The sequence below is a fragment of the Geotrypetes seraphini genome, chromosome 14 (genome assembly GCF_902459505.1).
Source record: "Geotrypetes seraphini chromosome 14, aGeoSer1.1, whole genome shotgun sequence".
NCBI lineage: Eukaryota > Metazoa > Chordata > Amphibia > Gymnophiona > Dermophiidae > Geotrypetes > Geotrypetes seraphini.
Genome location: NC_047097.1, coordinates 42,240,058 through 42,257,382, shown reverse-complemented (window position 1 = coordinate 42,257,382; position 17,325 = coordinate 42,240,058). Strand labels below are relative to the sequence as shown.

Below are 17,325 nucleotides of genomic sequence, written 5' to 3'. Positions count from 1 at the left end.
TTGTTCAGTAGGAACTTGTCTAACTTGGTCTTGAATCCCTGGAGGGTGTTTTCCCCTATAACAGCCTCTGGGAGAGCGTTCCAGTTTTCCACCACTCTCTGGGTGAAGAAGAACTTCCTTACGTTTGCACGGAATCTATCCCCTTTCAATTTTAGAGAGTGCCCTCTCGTTCTCCCTACCTTGGAGAGGGTGAACAACCTGTCCTTATCTACTAAGTCTATTCCCTTCAGTACCCTGAATCTTTCTATCATGCCCCCTCTCGATTTCCTCTGTTCAAGGGAGAAGAGGCCCAGTTTCTCTAATCTTTCACTGTACAGCAGCTCCTCCAACCCCTTACCATCTTAATCGCTCTTCTCTGGACCCTCTCGAGTAGTACCGTGTCTTTCTTCATGTACGGCGACCAGTGCTGTACGCAGTACTCCAGGTGAGGGCACACCATGGCCCGGTACAGCAGCATGATAACCTTCTCCGATCTGTTCGTAATCCCCTTCTTTATCATTCCTAGCATTCTGTTTGCCCTTTTCACCGCCACTGCACATTGTGTAGACAGTTTCATTGACTTGTCTTATCAGAACTTCTAAGTCCCTTTCCTGGGAGGTCTCTCCAAGTACCGCCCCGGACATCCTGTACTCGTGCTTGAGATTTTTGATATCGACATGTATCACTTTACACTTATCCACGTTGAACCTCATCTGCCATATCGATGCCCATTCCTCGAGCCTGATTATATTAAGTTGTAGATCTTCACAATCCCCCTGCGTCTTCACTACTCTGAATAACTTTGTGTCATCCGCAAATTTAATCACCTCGCTCATCGTACCTATGTCCAGATCATTTATAAAGATGTTGAAGAGTACAGGTCCAAGCATTGCGCCCTGCCACCACTTCTTACTGCTTGTGTTCGACTCTGAGCAGCATGCCAGGAGCATGTGTGAGAAGTTCCAGCACACTGCTCAGAGCCAGAAACAAGCAACAAGAGGGGGTGGAGCCTAATTTGGGAAGGGGCCAGGCCCCCCCCCCCAATAGCTAATTTAAAAGCCAGCTCCCAAAATTCTTAATAACTTAACAAACGGATCTTATAAGCCATTGCAAGCTGACTCCAGCACCCATCTAGTTAGAATTTAGAGTTTACTACAGGTGTAAACCATTTCTACAAGAATTAAGACTCCTTGATGGCCACAGAGAATGCTCACTGCATTGTTTCACTTGTGTTAATTTAGAAGGCTATTTGACAACCTAAACTAAGAGTTTCAAATGATCTCTGCCATATCAGTCAAAAGGTCTGAAGAAAAGAAAAGGTCTGGGAGCCAGGAAATCCTCTGCATTTATCCAGCCGGATAACAGAAGCCCTGCTTCCTGATGTGGAACAGCTAACAAGATACCAAGAAACCTTTTAAAATTCCTTCTTTTTCACTAAAGAAAATGTCCTTGCCCTTTGCTTTTAGGTAATCCTCGACCTTGCCCATTCAGAGCTTCAGAGAATGCCTGCATTACATTACAGACTGGCAAAATAGCTGAAATGCTTCCTGCATCAGAAGCTTAACCTAGGGACATTTGCAGTTTCAGGGCAGCACCAAACAACCTGTTTAGACAACTGTCCTCAATCCTGACAGGCAGTGGCATAGTAAATATCACATTTTGGGAGGTTTGATGGGTACACCTGGGTAGAGAATGACACGGTGACTGTTACCCGCCAAAACAGGGAGGAAAACACACTGGTCGCTGTGGGTACGGGGACAAGGCCATTCAGCGCCACATGGAGCGGCGAATGGCCTAGGCCTTGCACTAAAATATCTGCCGTGTTGCTTCCTTTCCCAACCCTTCTCGCGATCGCACACTTGCTCCCTCCCACCAGTGGCAAAAAAAAACAACCAACCATCCGGGCATCTCTTCCCTTTATCTAGCCACCTCCCTCCCTTCTCCTCATCTTTGCGGACGCTCTTCAGACGTTTTTTTCTTTCTGGGTTTTCGGTTGCAGCAACGTTCTCACAAGTCCTGCGCTTGACTGTCCCAAAGCTTCTCCTCTGATGCACTTCCTGTTTATGTCAGAGGAGGAGCTTTGGAGCAGTCACTTGGGACTTGTGAGAACGTTGCCACGTCCGGACATCTAGAAAGAAAAAAGTCTGAAGAGCACCTGTGAAGGTGAGGGGAAGGAAGGAAGGTGGCCCGACGAAGGGAAGAGGTTGAGTGGCACTGAAGGGAAGTGGAGGAAGAGGGGAAGCAGATGCTGGTTGGAAGGGGAGAGTGAGAGAGGGGAACAGTCATTTAAAGTGGAGAGAGAGGGAGCAGATGCTAGAAGGAAGTGGAGAGGAAAGGGGAGCAGATGCTGGATCGAAAGGGAGAGAGAGAGAGTGGCGCTGAAGGGAAGTGGAGGGAGAGGGGGAGTAGATGCTGGTTGGAAGGGGAGAATGAGAGAGGGGAAAAGATGCTGAAAGTGGAGAGAGAAGGAGCAGAGGCTAGAAGGAAGTGGGGAGGAGAGAAAGGGGAGCAGACGCTGGATGGATGGGGAGATAAAGGGGAACAGACACTGGATGGGAGAGGATAGAGAAGGGAGCAGAATCTGGAAGGAAGTGGAGAGAGCAAGCACATACTGGATGGAAGGAGGAGATAAAGAAACAGAGCACATGCTGGATTGGGGTAAGAGGGTAGATTTAGTGAGATACTGGAAGGGGTGAGGGAAAGAGGTGGCAAGCTGTAGGGAGACACAATCAAATGGAAATTGAGGACAGGAAAGTCCACCCTGGGCACCATCTTGCTAAAGGTGCGGCACCCTTTCTCCTCCTCTCTGCACCCCCCCCCCCCCCCGCTCCTCTTCTTGCTGTGTGCACCCCTTGCCTTCCCCCGTACCTTTTTCATTTCCCCGGTGTGAGGCTGCTGTCCACGTCGGTGCTCTCTCCAGGACCCGTGCCCAGGAAGTAAGGTCAAAGGGCGAGTCAACACTGACATGACCATGCTGCTCACAACGGAAAAGTTAAAAAGGTACGGGGAAAGGAGGAGTACATGCAGGAGGGGGGGGAGGGAGGAGGGCAGTGGATTGGCGCCACTGCTGACATGCACACACCAAACACACTTATTTTACAAATGCAAAAGTATACTATATCTAGTAATTATTTTTTTAAAGTCTAAGCAAAGTGATATGAAATAACTCACCTTAATGATATTAAATTCTCCACCATGGTCTTCTACAGTGGCAATGTGTCTAGTTATGATGCAAGCACACGCCTTTCCTGGAGATCACAGGCGTAGATCCTATGTTGCAAGAGAAAAAAAAGAGAGTTTCAACACCCTTTGATTATTATTAGGGGAAATACCACAATGTTGAAAATCTGTGCCTTGGCAACATGCCTTTGAAAGGGATCTGATAAGGAATAGCTGACAGACAGAGGAGTAAAATGCAGGAACAAACACTTCAACACCACAAATGATTCCTGAAGGTGGAAGGATTTTGGAAGGTGAGGGTCACATACTTGTGATGTTTCTGGCAGTGCCCTGTGACAAAATGCTGTAAGATCTTTTGAATCATATAAAGGAGAAAGTGTGCTGAATCAAACCCTCAATCACAGTAATACATCGGTGAACCTAAAGCTATACTTAGAGTATGAAGGGAGAAATTAGCACAACTACTTCTGTGGCAGATAAGACGTTTGTTGTATTTAGTACAAGAACTAGGAGGAAATTTACAGCAACAAGTTCAGGGGGGCTTTTTACTTGTTTAATTTTTTGTATACCACCTGCAAGCAATATGCAGCCTGGTATAGTAGATAATTTTTTCTGTTCCTGAAAGGCTCCCAATCTAAATTTACAGTTATTGTTGGCTTTTAGCTTGTGAAACAGATCAATACAAGATCATAGTACAATCCCTTGTACTAAGTATTGTAGACTACTGCAACAGCCTCTACCTACCATGCCCAAACTACATGATAAAACAACTACAGACCGTTCAGAACACAGCCCTCAGACTCATCTACTCCCTTGGCAAATATGACCACATCACCAATGCCTACCTAGACTCCCACTGGCTACCGATAAAAGCAAGAACCCAATTCAAATTCTACTGTCTACTATTTAAAGTAACCCATGGTACTGCACCCAGTTACCTAAACAACCGCCTATACCGTAACCTCTCACCCAGAATAAAGAGAACTACCTTCCCTACCCTCCTCTCAATGGTACCCGACGCAAGAAACTATACGACAACCTTCTAGCGACACAGGCAGCGAAAATTGACCCTACCATCTCCAGGCTGCTGATCAAAACAACAGACATTAAAGTATTCCGAAAAGAATTCAAAACTCATCTATTCAAAAAACACCTCCCATCATTCTAACCTCACTCCTATTGCACTAGCATATTCTCTCGTGAATACCACCACCACAGTAACACCTAGTCAATTCTTCAAACCATTTCCCCAATACATAGTCAGAAACCTAAACAAGAAATCACCATCTGTAACCAGAAAACTGCTTCCTTCAACGTTATGTAACTCTCTACTGTATCCCGAATGTATTGTTATTTATCATTGTAACCTGTTATATACTTGCTTCTTTGTTTTGTAATTCTCCTGGAAATGTCCAGACGACTAATTTGTAACCTGTACTTGCTTCTTTGTTTTGTAATTCTCCTGGAAATGTCCAGACGACTAATTTGTAATCCGCTTAGAACCGCAAGGCACAGGCGGAATAGAAATCACTAATGTAATGAAATGTAATACAGGGACAAATTTTTCCTCATCCCCGCAGGAACTCATTTTCCCGTCTCATTCCAACGAGTTATTTTCCTGTCCCTGCCCCATTCCTGCTCCGTCCACATCTGCACAAGCCTCAAACACTTCAAAGTCATAAGAGTGTGATTAAGGCAGAGCGTACAAGAATGGGACAGGGACAGCAACAATGACAAAATTCACAAAATTTGTCCCTATGCCATTATTGATGTTTGGTTACTTATTGTAACCAAATTGTTATAATGCACTTAGATGCTTTGAGTATCATCTAGAAAAGTGGGATAAGAACATAAGAACATAAGCATCACCTCTGCTGAGTCAGACCATGGGTCCATCACGCCTAGCAGTCCGCTCCCATACCAGTCCCCCAGGTCCATGACCTGTAAGCGATCTTTTTACCTAAAACATTTTATGCCCTAATCATTTTATTCCCTAATCATTTAATATCCTGTATAGTAACCCTTCAATCCCCTTTTCCTTCAGGAAATCATCTAATCCCTTTTTGAAACCCAATATCGTACTCTATCCTACCACCTCCTCTGGAAGCACATTCCAGGTATCCACCACCCTTTGACTGAAGATGAACTTCCTAGCATTTGTTCTGAATCTGTCACCTTTCAGTTTTTTTAAATGCCCTCTTGTTTTTGTTGCCCCCGCTAGTCTGAAGAATCTGTCCCTCTCTACCTTCTCTATCCCCTTCATGATCTTATAAGTTTCTATCATGTCCCCTCTAAGTCTCCACTTCTCCAGGGAAAAGAGCCCCAGCCTCTCCAGCCTTTCAGCATATGAAAAGTTTTCCATGCCTTTTATCATCCTTGTTGCTCTTCTCTGGACCCTCTCGAGTATCGCCATATCCTTCTTAAGGTACGGCGACCAGTACTGAACGCAGTACTCCAGATGCGGGCGCACCATCGCCCGATACAGTGGCAGGATAACTTCATTCGTCTGGTCGTGATACCTTTTTTGATAATGCCCAGCATTCTGTTCGCCTTTTTTGAGGCCGCTGCGCATTGTGCCGCCAGCTTCATTGTTTTGTCCACCAAAACCCCCAAGTCCTTTTCCAGTTTGCCTTCCCCCAGTACTATCCCCCCCATCGTGTACTTATACATCGGGTTTCCTTTCCCTAGGTGCAAAACTTTACATTTCTCTACATTGAAGCTCATGTGCCATTTATTTGCCCACTCAGATTGTTCAGGTCCTTTTGTAGTTCTTTACATTCCTCCATAGTTTTAACCCTACTGGAGAATTTTGTGTCGTCCGCGAATTTTATAACTTCGCACTTCGTCACTACTTACACTTACACATTTCATCCCCTAAATACATAATTGACCTTTTTTCCTTCTCACACCACCAATACCTTCTCTCACATCAAGCAGCACTATGGGGTAAGGATCTAGAACAATTGCTCACGCCTTCCAGTTATGGGGAATTTAGGAAACGCCTAAAAACACATCTGTTCCTGAAGTATCTAGACAGCTGACCCGTACAATTCTTTCTCTTCAATAACGGTTCCCTTGAACTGTTAACCACTATCTGTCACCTCTGTTAAGTTCTTTCAATTTGTACCATCTTTTTAATCTTTGTAAACCACATAGAACCACTATCTTTCACCTCTGTTAAGTTCTCTCAATTTGTACCATCTCTGTTAAGATCTTTCAATTTGTACCATCTTTTAATCTTTGTAAACCGCATAGAACTTCACGGTCCTGCGGTATATAAACTGTTATTATTATTATTATTACTTCCAGGTCATTAATGAATATGTTGAACAGCAGCGGACCCAGCACTGACCCCTGCGGGATGCCAGTCGTGACCCCTTTCCAGTCAGAGTAGTGTCCCTTTACTCCTACCCTCTGTTTCGTGTCTGCCAGCCAATTTCTGATTCATCTGTGCACGTCCCCTTCCACCCCGTGGTTACACAGTTTCCTTAGTAGGTGCTCATGGAGTACCTTGTCAAAGGCTTTTTGGAAGTCCAGATATACGTTGTCTATGGGGTCACCTTTGTCCAATTGTTTGCTTATCCCTTCAAAGAAATGCAGCAGGTTTATTTGGCATGATCTTCCTTTACAGAAACCATGCTGGCTTGTTCTCATCAGATTATTATTTTCTATATGCTCATTGATACTTTCCTTGATCAATGATTCGGCCATCTTCCCCAGAACCAAGGTTAAGCTCACCGGTCTGTAGTTCCCTGGGTAGCCTCTCGATCCTTTTTTGAAGATAGGTGTAACATTCGCTATCCTCCAGTCCTCCAGGATTACCCCTGTTTTCAAGGATAGGTTGCAAATCTGCTGCAGTAATTCCGCTGTTTCGTCTCTGAGCTCTTTCAGTATTCTCGGGTGGATTCCGTCTGGGCCCAGAGATTTATCAGTTTTTAATCTATCTATCTGTTTGAGTACGTCCTCGAGGCTTACCTCCATGCATGATAATTTTCCCCCTTGATCCCCCTTGAAGATTTTTTCCGGTTCCGGCATGTTGGATGTGTCCTCTTTTGTGAAGACTGATGAGAAGAACGTGTTTAGTCTGTTTGCTACCTCTTCTTCCTCCTTCACCACTCCCTTCCTTTCTCCCTCATCCAGAGGTCCCACCTCTTCCCTTGCCGGCTGTTTTCCTTTCACATAACGGAAGAATGGCTTAAAATTCCGTGCCTCCCTGGCAAGCCTCTCTTCATACTCTTTTTTTTGCTTTTCTGACCATGCGGTGACATTCTTTTTGATGCTTCCTGTGTTCTTTCCAATTTTCCTCGGTTTTATCCTTTTTCCATTTCCGGAACAATTTTTTCTTGTCTCCTATCACATTCTTAACTTCATTGGTTATCCATGCCGGGTCTTTTGCTTGATTCTTTTTGCACCCTTTTCTAAATCTGGGTATGTACAGGTTTTGCGTTTCGTTTACCGTGTCTCTGAATAAGGTCCAGGCTTGCTCCACTGTCTGTGCTTTCCTGGAGCTGTTCCTGAGCTTCTTCTTCACCATTTGTCTCATGGCATCATAGTTCCCTTTCTTGAAGTTAAACGTTGTTGCAATGGTTCTCTTCCCCTTTGGCATTCCTATTTCCACTTTGAACTGGATCATGTTGTGATCGCTGTTTCCTAATGGTCCCACTACTTCCACTCCCTTGGCAGGTCCTTTCAGCCCGTTGAGGATTAGATTCAGAATAGCTGTCCCTCTCGTTCGTTCCTTGACAAGCTGTTCCAAGAAACAGTCCTGTATGGTCTCCAGGAACTCCGTTTTCTTTGTACATTTTGAAACTCCAAGACTCCAGTCTATCCCGGGATAGTTGAAGTCTTCCATAACTATGGTGTTTGCTTTTTTGCATTCTTGCCTCAACTCGGCTCCCAGTTCTGTATCCTTTGCTTCAGTTTGCCCAGGTGGGCGGTAGTACAGCTCCATCTTTATCTTGGCTCCCTTTCTTCCCGGTATTCTAACCCATAGTGATTCCAGTTGGTCATTTGTCATTGCTGCGTCCACTCTGGTCGAGTGAATGGTGTCCTTTATGTAAAGTGCTATTCCTCCTCCTTTCTGATGTGTCCTGTCTCTTCGGTAGAGCTTGTACCCTGGCAGTACTGTGTCCCATTTGTTTTCCTCATTCCACCATGTTTCCGTGATCGCTATGATGTCTAGGTTCTCGTCTTTGGCCACGACTTCTAGTTCCTCCATTTTGTTCTTTAGGCTTCTTGCATTAGTGTACATGCAGTTCAAGTCTTGATAATTTTTCCTCCTTGTTATTTTCCCTTGAGTTTCATTTTTCTTTCTGTCTGCTTCCCGTCCTGCAGACTCCTGGTTATTGTCTCTCTTGTCATCCCCTTGTGGTATGTTCTCATTTGTTCTTTCCCTTCATCTTGCTCCATTTTGTCTTCCCCTTGTAGTACACTCCTCCTATCCCCCTCTTGTTTCGTCTGGCTCCCTTGGTTTTTCAGCTCTTGTTTTGTGCCAATTGTGTCTTCCCAGCATTTTCCCCACTCAGTATCTTTTTGGGATACTGTCTTCTGAATCGTCGACACCTGGTCGACTGTCGGCTTTCCCCTTCTTCTTAGTTTAAAGCTTGCTCTATTCCTCTCCTGACGTTGTTTGTTAGTAGTCTAGTTCCTGCCGTGCTATCTTCTGAGTCCTCATCTTCAGCTTCCTTCCTAAGATCTTGAACTGTTCAGTAAGTGCATTCCTGCTGTAGTCTCTCCTGGTGACATCATTTGTCCCGACGTGGACCATCACTGCTGTCTCTTCCGTCTCTGCTCCTTCCAGGATCCTATCAATTCTGTCAACGATGTCCTTAGTTCTTGCTCCTAGGAGACAGGTCACCAGCCGATCCTCTCTCCCTCCTCCAAATTAATAGCTAGATTTACTCATGAGTACTATTGTGTTGATACTATTTTAATGCAGGTCCCATTTTATGCACTGAGCCTGATTCCCAATATTTGATCACTGCAGTCAATGCTGGATTCAAACACCAACTATGGCATTTCAATTTATACCTGGATATTCAGTGCCAGGCCATACCTGATACCATCGCTGAATACAAGGTATTCACTATAAGTCATCCAGGTACCATGAATATTCAGTGCCAGGAGCAGATAGCGATCTGTACAAGATTCTGGGAAGGAAGCTGAAGATGAGGACCCAGAAGATAGCGTTCTCAGAGATCCTACCAGTACCGAGGGCAGATGTGAAAAGGCCCATCCCCACGACTACTGTCCCTGTAGCATCCATACAAGCCTCAGTACTGCAATATTTAGCTTATTCCTTCCTTATAAATCAAAGTTTTGGCTGCTGAACTAGAGAAAGAGATGTTCAGCTGGTAGGGCTTTGTTTATAAATTTTTATCAACACAACTAATATACTACTTTATCCTAAAGAAAAAAAATATATAATTTTTTTCTACCTTTGTTGTCTGGTTACTGCTTTCCTCATTTTCTCATTCAATTCCTTGCATCCACTATTTGTCTTCTCTCTGCGCCTTCCATTTGCTCTGTTACTGTGCTTCTCCATTCACCCTCCCCCCCTCAAATTGGTCTGGCACCCAATTTCTTCCCTCCGCTCCCCCCATAGTCTGGCATCTCTGTCTTTTTCCCTTCCAGCGTCTTCTCCCTACTCTCTGTTCCCCATTTCCCTTCAGTGTCTTCTCCCCACTCTCTGTTCCCCATTTCCCTTTAGCGCATTCTCCCCACTCTCTGTTCCCCATTTCCCTTTAGCGCATTCTCCCCACTCTGTCTTCCACATTTCCCTTCAGCATCTGTTCCTCTCCACCCCCCTTCAGCATCTGTTCCATTCCTTTCCACTACCACCCTTCCCTCTCGCCACCCTCTTCACCATCTGTTCCTTTCTACTGCCCTTCAGCACCCCTTGCACGGTCCAACCATCTTCCTCCCACTTACCTTCGTGGCGCGTTACAATGTAATTTGTGCAAGCCGCCAGAGCCTGCGAGCTCGGTCCCCGTCCCATCCCCACCAACCATCTTGCATCTGTGTTCCTATTTTCCCCATTTCTAATATCTCCCCTATGTATCTGGCATCCCCATGTATGTCCCCTTTATGTCTCTGTCCCTATGCCCCCATGCACATAATTTCCCCCCCCATGTATCTCCCCTTTATATCTCTGTCCCTATGCCCCCTGCACATAATTTCCCCTTTGTTTCTGTTACCTTCCTTTGCCCAGATTTCCCCTCTCTTCCTCTTCCACACCAATGTGTCTCTTCTCTGCAACCCCATCTACCTTCCTTCCCTCTTTCTCCTCCCACCCCCTGCTTCCAGCATCTGGCTCACCTGCCTGTCCTTCCCTTTCTTTCCTGCTGTGGAGTTTTTTCTCTCCCTCTTCATCCCCTTGGCCCAGAATCTCTTTCCCTTTCATTCCCTCCTTCCTAGTGTGAGACGGGAACACACACGATCATGGATTGCGCGGTCCAGCAGCCCCCTCCCGCCCGATCGCAGTGCTCCGCCATCACACTCCCTCCACCTCAGCTTAGGTGCTGACTTTAATTATTTTTCTCCCAGCCGCATGTTTTCAATAAGCCACGCATGCATGGCTGCTTGAATTGTTGAATCTTCTCCTTCGGCGCAACCGGAAACAGGAAGTTGCATCAGAGGAGAAGATTCAACAACTCGAGCTGCCACGCGCATGGCTTATTGAAAGGTGCGGCTGGAAGAAGAATTAAAGTCGGCACCTAAGGTGAAGTCTAGGGAGGGAGATGGCAGGACGCGGGATGTGACGATCGGGTGGGGATGCTGGACCGCGCGATCCATGATTGCTTCACTGCGGAGACAAAACCATTCACTGCACCACGGGGCGGTGAATGGCCTTGACCCCGTCCCTGCAGTGACCACTATTTTTTCTCTCCCCGTTTTAGCGGGTTACCCGCGGCTAGCTGAGGATAACAACCACCGTGTCATTCTCTAGTCCCTTCCTCAGGCAGTCTCTCCGGGGATACCAAAATCCCTTCATAGTCCATTAACAAGCCCTCACCGGCCTCCCATGGTTCAAACACTGCCCCCTCAGACATGTTGAGCTCATGCGGAGAACTTGTTCTCTGAGGCTGCGGGGGCTGTGCTCTGATGTCGGGGCTCAAGGTTGCATCAAGCCCAGGGAGATCAACCATGGCGTCACTCCCCGCCAGCATTGTAGGCGCCGCATGAGTTCATCAATGGAGCAGATTAAAGGTACTGCTGGGCATCAGGAGGCACTACCGATGCTCTTACCCCCTCCTTTTCGGCATAACTGTAGGAAATTCTCACTAGGAGAGAGAGAAATTTAGCAGCGTCTTTCTCTAAATTGAGGACTTGAGATAGATTAAGCAATTTTCTTTTTCCTGTTAAATCATTGTTTGATTTCATTCAACTATACTGTCTTAATCTACCTTTTTGTACAAGTGTTTAATACTTGGTATGTAGAAAGAAAAAAAGAAAAGAAAAGTACTCCATTCAAAAATAGAAAAGGAAAGAAAGAAAAACAAGAACATTTTTTTAAATACATAAAATTCTATAACAATCAAATATTAAAAACTAATTAATACAGACTGAAAATATTCTTTAAAAAATCAATAACTACATAGAACAGATTGCAATCTCAAACTCATTTCTTCAATTTAAAAAAGCTAATTGAAAAAAAATGTCCTTTTAGATATCTTTTGAAGTTTATATAAGATTCTTCTTTTCTCAAATCTATAGGCAAATTAGTCCATAACCGTGGAACTAAGGGATCCTTTTACTAAGGTGCGCTAGCGGTTTTAGCGTGTGGTACAATGCAGCGCACGCTAGACGCTAACACCTCTATAGAGCTTGCATTAGTATTTTTTGTTTAGCGCAGGGTTTGCGCGTGCTAATCCTCAGCACGCGCTAAGAACGCTAGCGCATCTTAGTAAAAGGAGCCCTAAATAAAAAACGCACAATCTCTAGTTGAAGCAAGATGAGCTTTCGAGATATGGGGAACGGCTACCCTATTATCATTCAAAGATCTTAATAAACACCTCAGTGCATAAAATAACATGGTTGTAGCTGAAATAATGCTCGATGTGCCAACATCAAGATCTTAAATTTGATCCTAAATTACATTGGTAACCAATGGAATTTCAAATACAGAGCTGTCACAAGGTCACACATGCATGCATGGTCTAACAATCGAATGTCGGTATTTTGTACTGTTTGTAAGCGCTTCAGTTGTCCTATTCCTATACCTGCATATACTAAATCACCATAATCTAACTTAGATAGTACAAAAGCATGAATGTAATGATTTCTCATCTAAAATATCTCGAATGGCTCTAAGTTGTCTTAGTGCCCCAAAACCTGTTTCTCAAAATTCAAATGACAATCGATTATGAAACCCAAATGCTTAAAGCTATTTACTAGCTTTATACTATAGTTATTTAAGGAGAGATCTAATTGCGGTGCTACCTTATCTCCTGAGATACAACATGCATCTTTGGCATATTTAAAACTAATTTGTGTTCACTCAACAATTCTCCTATTCTTTCTAAACTAGCTCTAATGTTGCAGGGGATAGTCTATAGACTAATAAAATGTCTGCATAAATATACGTACTAATTCCTAGTTCCTGAATTTGTCTTTCCAAAGGGCTCAGAAATATAATAAATAGAACTGGTGATAAGACCGAACCCTGAGGTACCCCACAATCTAATGATCTATCCTGAGATGTTGATCCCTCAGTGGCTACTCTAAGGGCTCCTTTTACAAAGGTGCGTTAGGGCCTTAACATGCGGAATAGCATGTGCTAAAATGCCGCGCGTGCTAGCCACCACTGCCTCCTCTTGAGCAGGCGGTAGTTTTTCACCTAGCAAGCACTATAGCGCACGCTAATCCGGTGCGTGCGCTAAAAACGCTAGCGCACCTTTGTAAAAGGAGCCCTAAAAGTACATCCTTGAAGAAATGCTGAAAACCAATCCCAAACTACTCCTGTATGTCTTGTAGAAATTTTAACAAAACACCATGATCAACTAGATCGAACGCTGAACTCAGATCTAATGATACTACCATAGCGAATTTCCCACCATCCAAGATTGAGTGAACCTCACCAAGAAAGCCTGCTAACATTGTCTCGATACTGTGCATTGTCTGAAATCACGCCTGTCTTGGATTAAGTACATTTGTTGATTCTATGTAAGATACCAATTGTTCCAAAACTATCCTCTCTGTCAGTTTAGCTAAAAAGCAAAGATTCTTAATTTGAATCCTTAAAAACTTATTAAATTTAAACTACAAAAACTATTTTGGTATGGGATATATATTACTTGAAATAGATCAGCATGCCATCTTTGAAACTCAGGACCAACTCATATCCAACCATATATATTACCTAATCAAATTCAATCAAGATATCTCATCTCAAATTCTTATTCAATTTCATTGCAATTCATTTCCTCTTATTGTTAATTATAGTTCATCCCATTATTTTCAAAGTAGTTTGCCAGATCTTGAGCTGGGGGAATGGATGTATCAATTAATTTTGGATTGTGTGAGAGATTTCACTATTGCATAAAGTGCTGAAGTATTGTTGGCTGTAGCAATGCGTTTGGAGTAATATTTCTTTTTTTCTCGTTGGATAGTGATTTTGTAAAGGGATGCCTTTTCTTTGTAGTGATTTAGTGCCGAGAGGGAATAGTGACGTCTCTATCTTTTCTCTGAGGAATGTAATTAACGCTAAAGCAATAGAAGTTCTGAAGAATACCATGGTTTCTTTTTGAATGAAGTAGAGGAGACATGATGTTCTAAAGGTGCGATCTTATCTACCATAGTTTTCACTGCATCATTCCAAAGGTTTGTTTTGTCTTCGATGGTTAGCAAAGAAAATTCATCTAATTGTAGTTTGAGAGATTCTTGAATTTTGGAAGAGTTGATTTACCGAGATCTCTAAAATAATAATCTTTGGGAATTGTCTTAATGTTGTCGTAAGGTATTTTTAGGGAAAAAGTGATCAGAGAATGATCTGTCCACAGAAGAGAATGGTTTTGCTTTAATTGAAATAGCCAGGTAAGATTTGAAGGAATAAAGACCATATCTAATGTGTGTCCTGTAGAGTGTGTAGGACGAGTGATTAATCGGCATACAGAGAGGTCAGATGTTAAAGTGAGAAGGTCTGTGGTATGAGAATTCTTGAGGTCATCAAAGTGGATATTGAAATTGCCAAGGAGAATAGGGTTGAAAATAGATACAGAGAAATAAAAAAATAGATGATTGCAGAAGCATTAGGGTGTCCTTGGTGATCAGAGGAGGAAAGTATACAAGGAGGAAATTGAAAGGTGAAGGGCTGAATATTTTGAACTGAAGGAGTTCAAAATGGCAATGCTCAGAAGTAATTATAAATTTGAGGGCTAGCAATGAATTATAGATGGCCTGATAGCACAGTGAAAGTAGTTAATGACACAGCCAAGGAGCGTGTTATACTGATAACTGACTTTGCCACTGGCATCACCATAGACCCAGTGCAGCATGAGGCCTTATTGCAAAGAGCTGAATAGCATTGCAGGCTCAAGAGTAGATGACTACACCAAAGTGTACATATTTAGATATTAAATTTCTGTTATTTTCCACAAGAGTATAGATATTGAAGGTTCATTTAATAAAAATATGGCTAGAATTTTTGCATAAAATGCCTTTTTATCAATGTATTATTGCTGAGTGTAAAAACATAACGATATAGCTATAATACCAAGAAATTTGCTTCATTAAGCAAAAATAGTAATAAATGTTAAGAAAAACTGTGCTTTATGTAATCAGTAGCTTTGGGGAACCCCAGAATGGGCTTTACATTTTTATTTTAATTATTTTCTAATTAAGCACAATCAAATTCATGGAAAAAACTTCAATTTGCACAATTTTTCTAACTTTTAGATTTTTCTTGATAACCCTAACCAATGTGCCTAGTAAATATTTTCAGCTGTATTATCCAGATAGTGCAGCTGAAAATCAGTAACTACCCAGTGAGCAGAACTTATCCAGGTTAGGGCTCTTCCAACCCAAAATCAATGCTACAGAATATAAAGCCCTTAGAGGAAATTCTATAAAGGATGCTACAAATTAAGGCCCTCTTTTACTAAGCCACAGTAGAGGTTTCTACCACGGCCCGGAGTGCTAAACGTTCCATGCTCTTAGGAATTCTAAGAGTGTTGGCTCCGGGCCGCGGTAGAAACTTCTACCGTGGTTTAGCAAAAAGGGGGAGGGGAGGCAAGTACTCAAAATCTATATTGTAAGATAGTATTTTAAAACAGCATCTGGCTAGTATTTGGGTGCTTGCGTACATCTCATGGTACACCATTTTAAGCTGCATTTGGCATGTATTAATGGCTAACGTAGCTTAATAAAAGGGCCCCTTAGACTATCTTGCTATTTTGATTACTCATTCTGGCATTTCATGAGCATAGCTGCATGAAATACAAACATACAAGAAGTCTAAGTGTTTTTTAAATATAGTCTCCTGATTTATGTACTTCCCAGTGCCAAAGAAAATGATGCAGATCAAAATAGTAGCTTTTAAAATAGAAACATATTTTAAAAATACATAGCCCTTTACTATAATAAACTGAAAAGTGAAGCATGTTGATACTACATATGATATCTGTACAACCAGTTTTTCCTTTTTATATGTGCACAACCTTAAACAAAGGCATGGGCAGGAGGTAACCACCTACAGGGAAGACTAGATGGGCCAATTTATAATGAGTTCACAGGTACATCAAGCCCACTATCCTGTTGCCAACATTGGCCAAACCTGTCACATTATTTTTACCACATCCTCTTACAATACATTCCAGAGCTTAACCATATGTTAAGTGAGAAAAAAAAAAAAAACCACCACTTTTTCTGATTTCTTTTAGACGTGACAGTTATTAACTTCATAATGTGCCCCCTAGTCTTTGTGCTTTTTGAAAGCAAACGAGTTCACATTTACTCTTTCTACTCCAGACCTCAATCATTTCTTTTCAACCACTTCTTCAAGTGGAAAAGCCAAAACCTCTTTAGCTTCTCCTCATAGGGGAATCCTTCCATCCCCCCCCCCCCCCGTATTGTTTCTAATTCTACTACATCTTTTTAACATGTGATGACCAGAACTGTTTACAATATTCCAAGGTGTAGTCGCATAATGGAGTGATTATAGATACATTAGGATATTCTCTTAATAAGTCCTTAGATTGTGTTTGCTTTTATGGCCTTTGTTGCATACTAGGTTTCTTTCTTTCTCCACCCAACTGAGAGGCAACCAGGACTCACAACAAAGAATTTGGACCCTGAAGTGAGATCATTAAACATGGGTGTGTACCTGGAACAGAAGAACAAATTCCTATGAAGATTCCTTACTTTGCTGGCTGGCATAAAGAAGAACTGCCCCCCCCCCCCCGACCCCTCAGTGAGGGGTTGCTAAAATGGAAAAAGTTGGGATAGAGGGTAGGAGAACTGGAGAGGGCCTGTGTCCTCCAAACCTAGTTATATTAGAACTCTCTTCTCTCCATATTTTTCATAAATCGATGAAAACAATGCTATTTCAACAGTTTTAGGGAAATGGTGTGTTAGGGAGTGTTAATTGTCTTTTGTTTAGTAATTCACGTTAGTTAACTGATGTCCCTGTTTATTTAAGTCTTATGTAAACCCAGTCAAGCCCCTACTTCAGGAAATGATACAGTATATAAATCTAAGGCTTAGATTAGATTATAAAGGAGAAGGAGAACAGAATCCAAAAGAAGAGAAGAAGAAGAATACTTCAGGCACCAAAAGGAAAGAGGAGAAAAAAGCTGGTTAGTCTTGGAATTCAGTGAAAAGAAAGAAGAGAAGTTGAAAGAAGCCTATGGATGGGGTTTTGAGTAAAGACTGTTTGGCATTCTACCTTTTCACTTTGAAGAAAATCACAAGATTAAATTGTGATTTTGTACTGGCCCCAACAGTGAACTTTGTTTTGAGCCCGAGGGATGAAGAAATTTGCACAGCTCAGAAGGAAGACTACTTTACTCATGCATCTTGCAGAGGGTAGAGCCTTGTGAGTTAATTCTTTCTACCTAACAGAGCCCCAGGGATAGTTTTGTCCCTGCCCTACTTATGCGTCTGGTCTGAAGTTCTCCAGTCATCAAGGTCATTGTACATACCATCATTTCAATAAGGCTATGCACTTTT

At 42.8% G+C, this 17,325-nt stretch overlaps 1 protein-coding gene across 3 annotated transcripts in view; it reads right to left on the bottom strand.

The window, feature by feature from the left end:
- THSD4 (thrombospondin type 1 domain containing 4) overlaps positions 1-17,325 on the bottom strand; it is a 1,080,479-nt gene that overhangs the window by 993,992 nt on the left and 69,162 nt on the right. For all 3 annotated transcript variants that reach the window (XM_033919867.1, XM_033919866.1, XM_033919868.1), the window contains exon 3: positions 3,151-3,249. In XM_033919867.1, coding sequence (XP_033775758.1) covers positions 3,151-3,176 — 26 coding nt within the window. In that variant the 5' untranslated portion in view covers positions 3,177-3,249. The remainder of the gene's footprint in view (positions 1-3,150; positions 3,250-17,325) is intronic.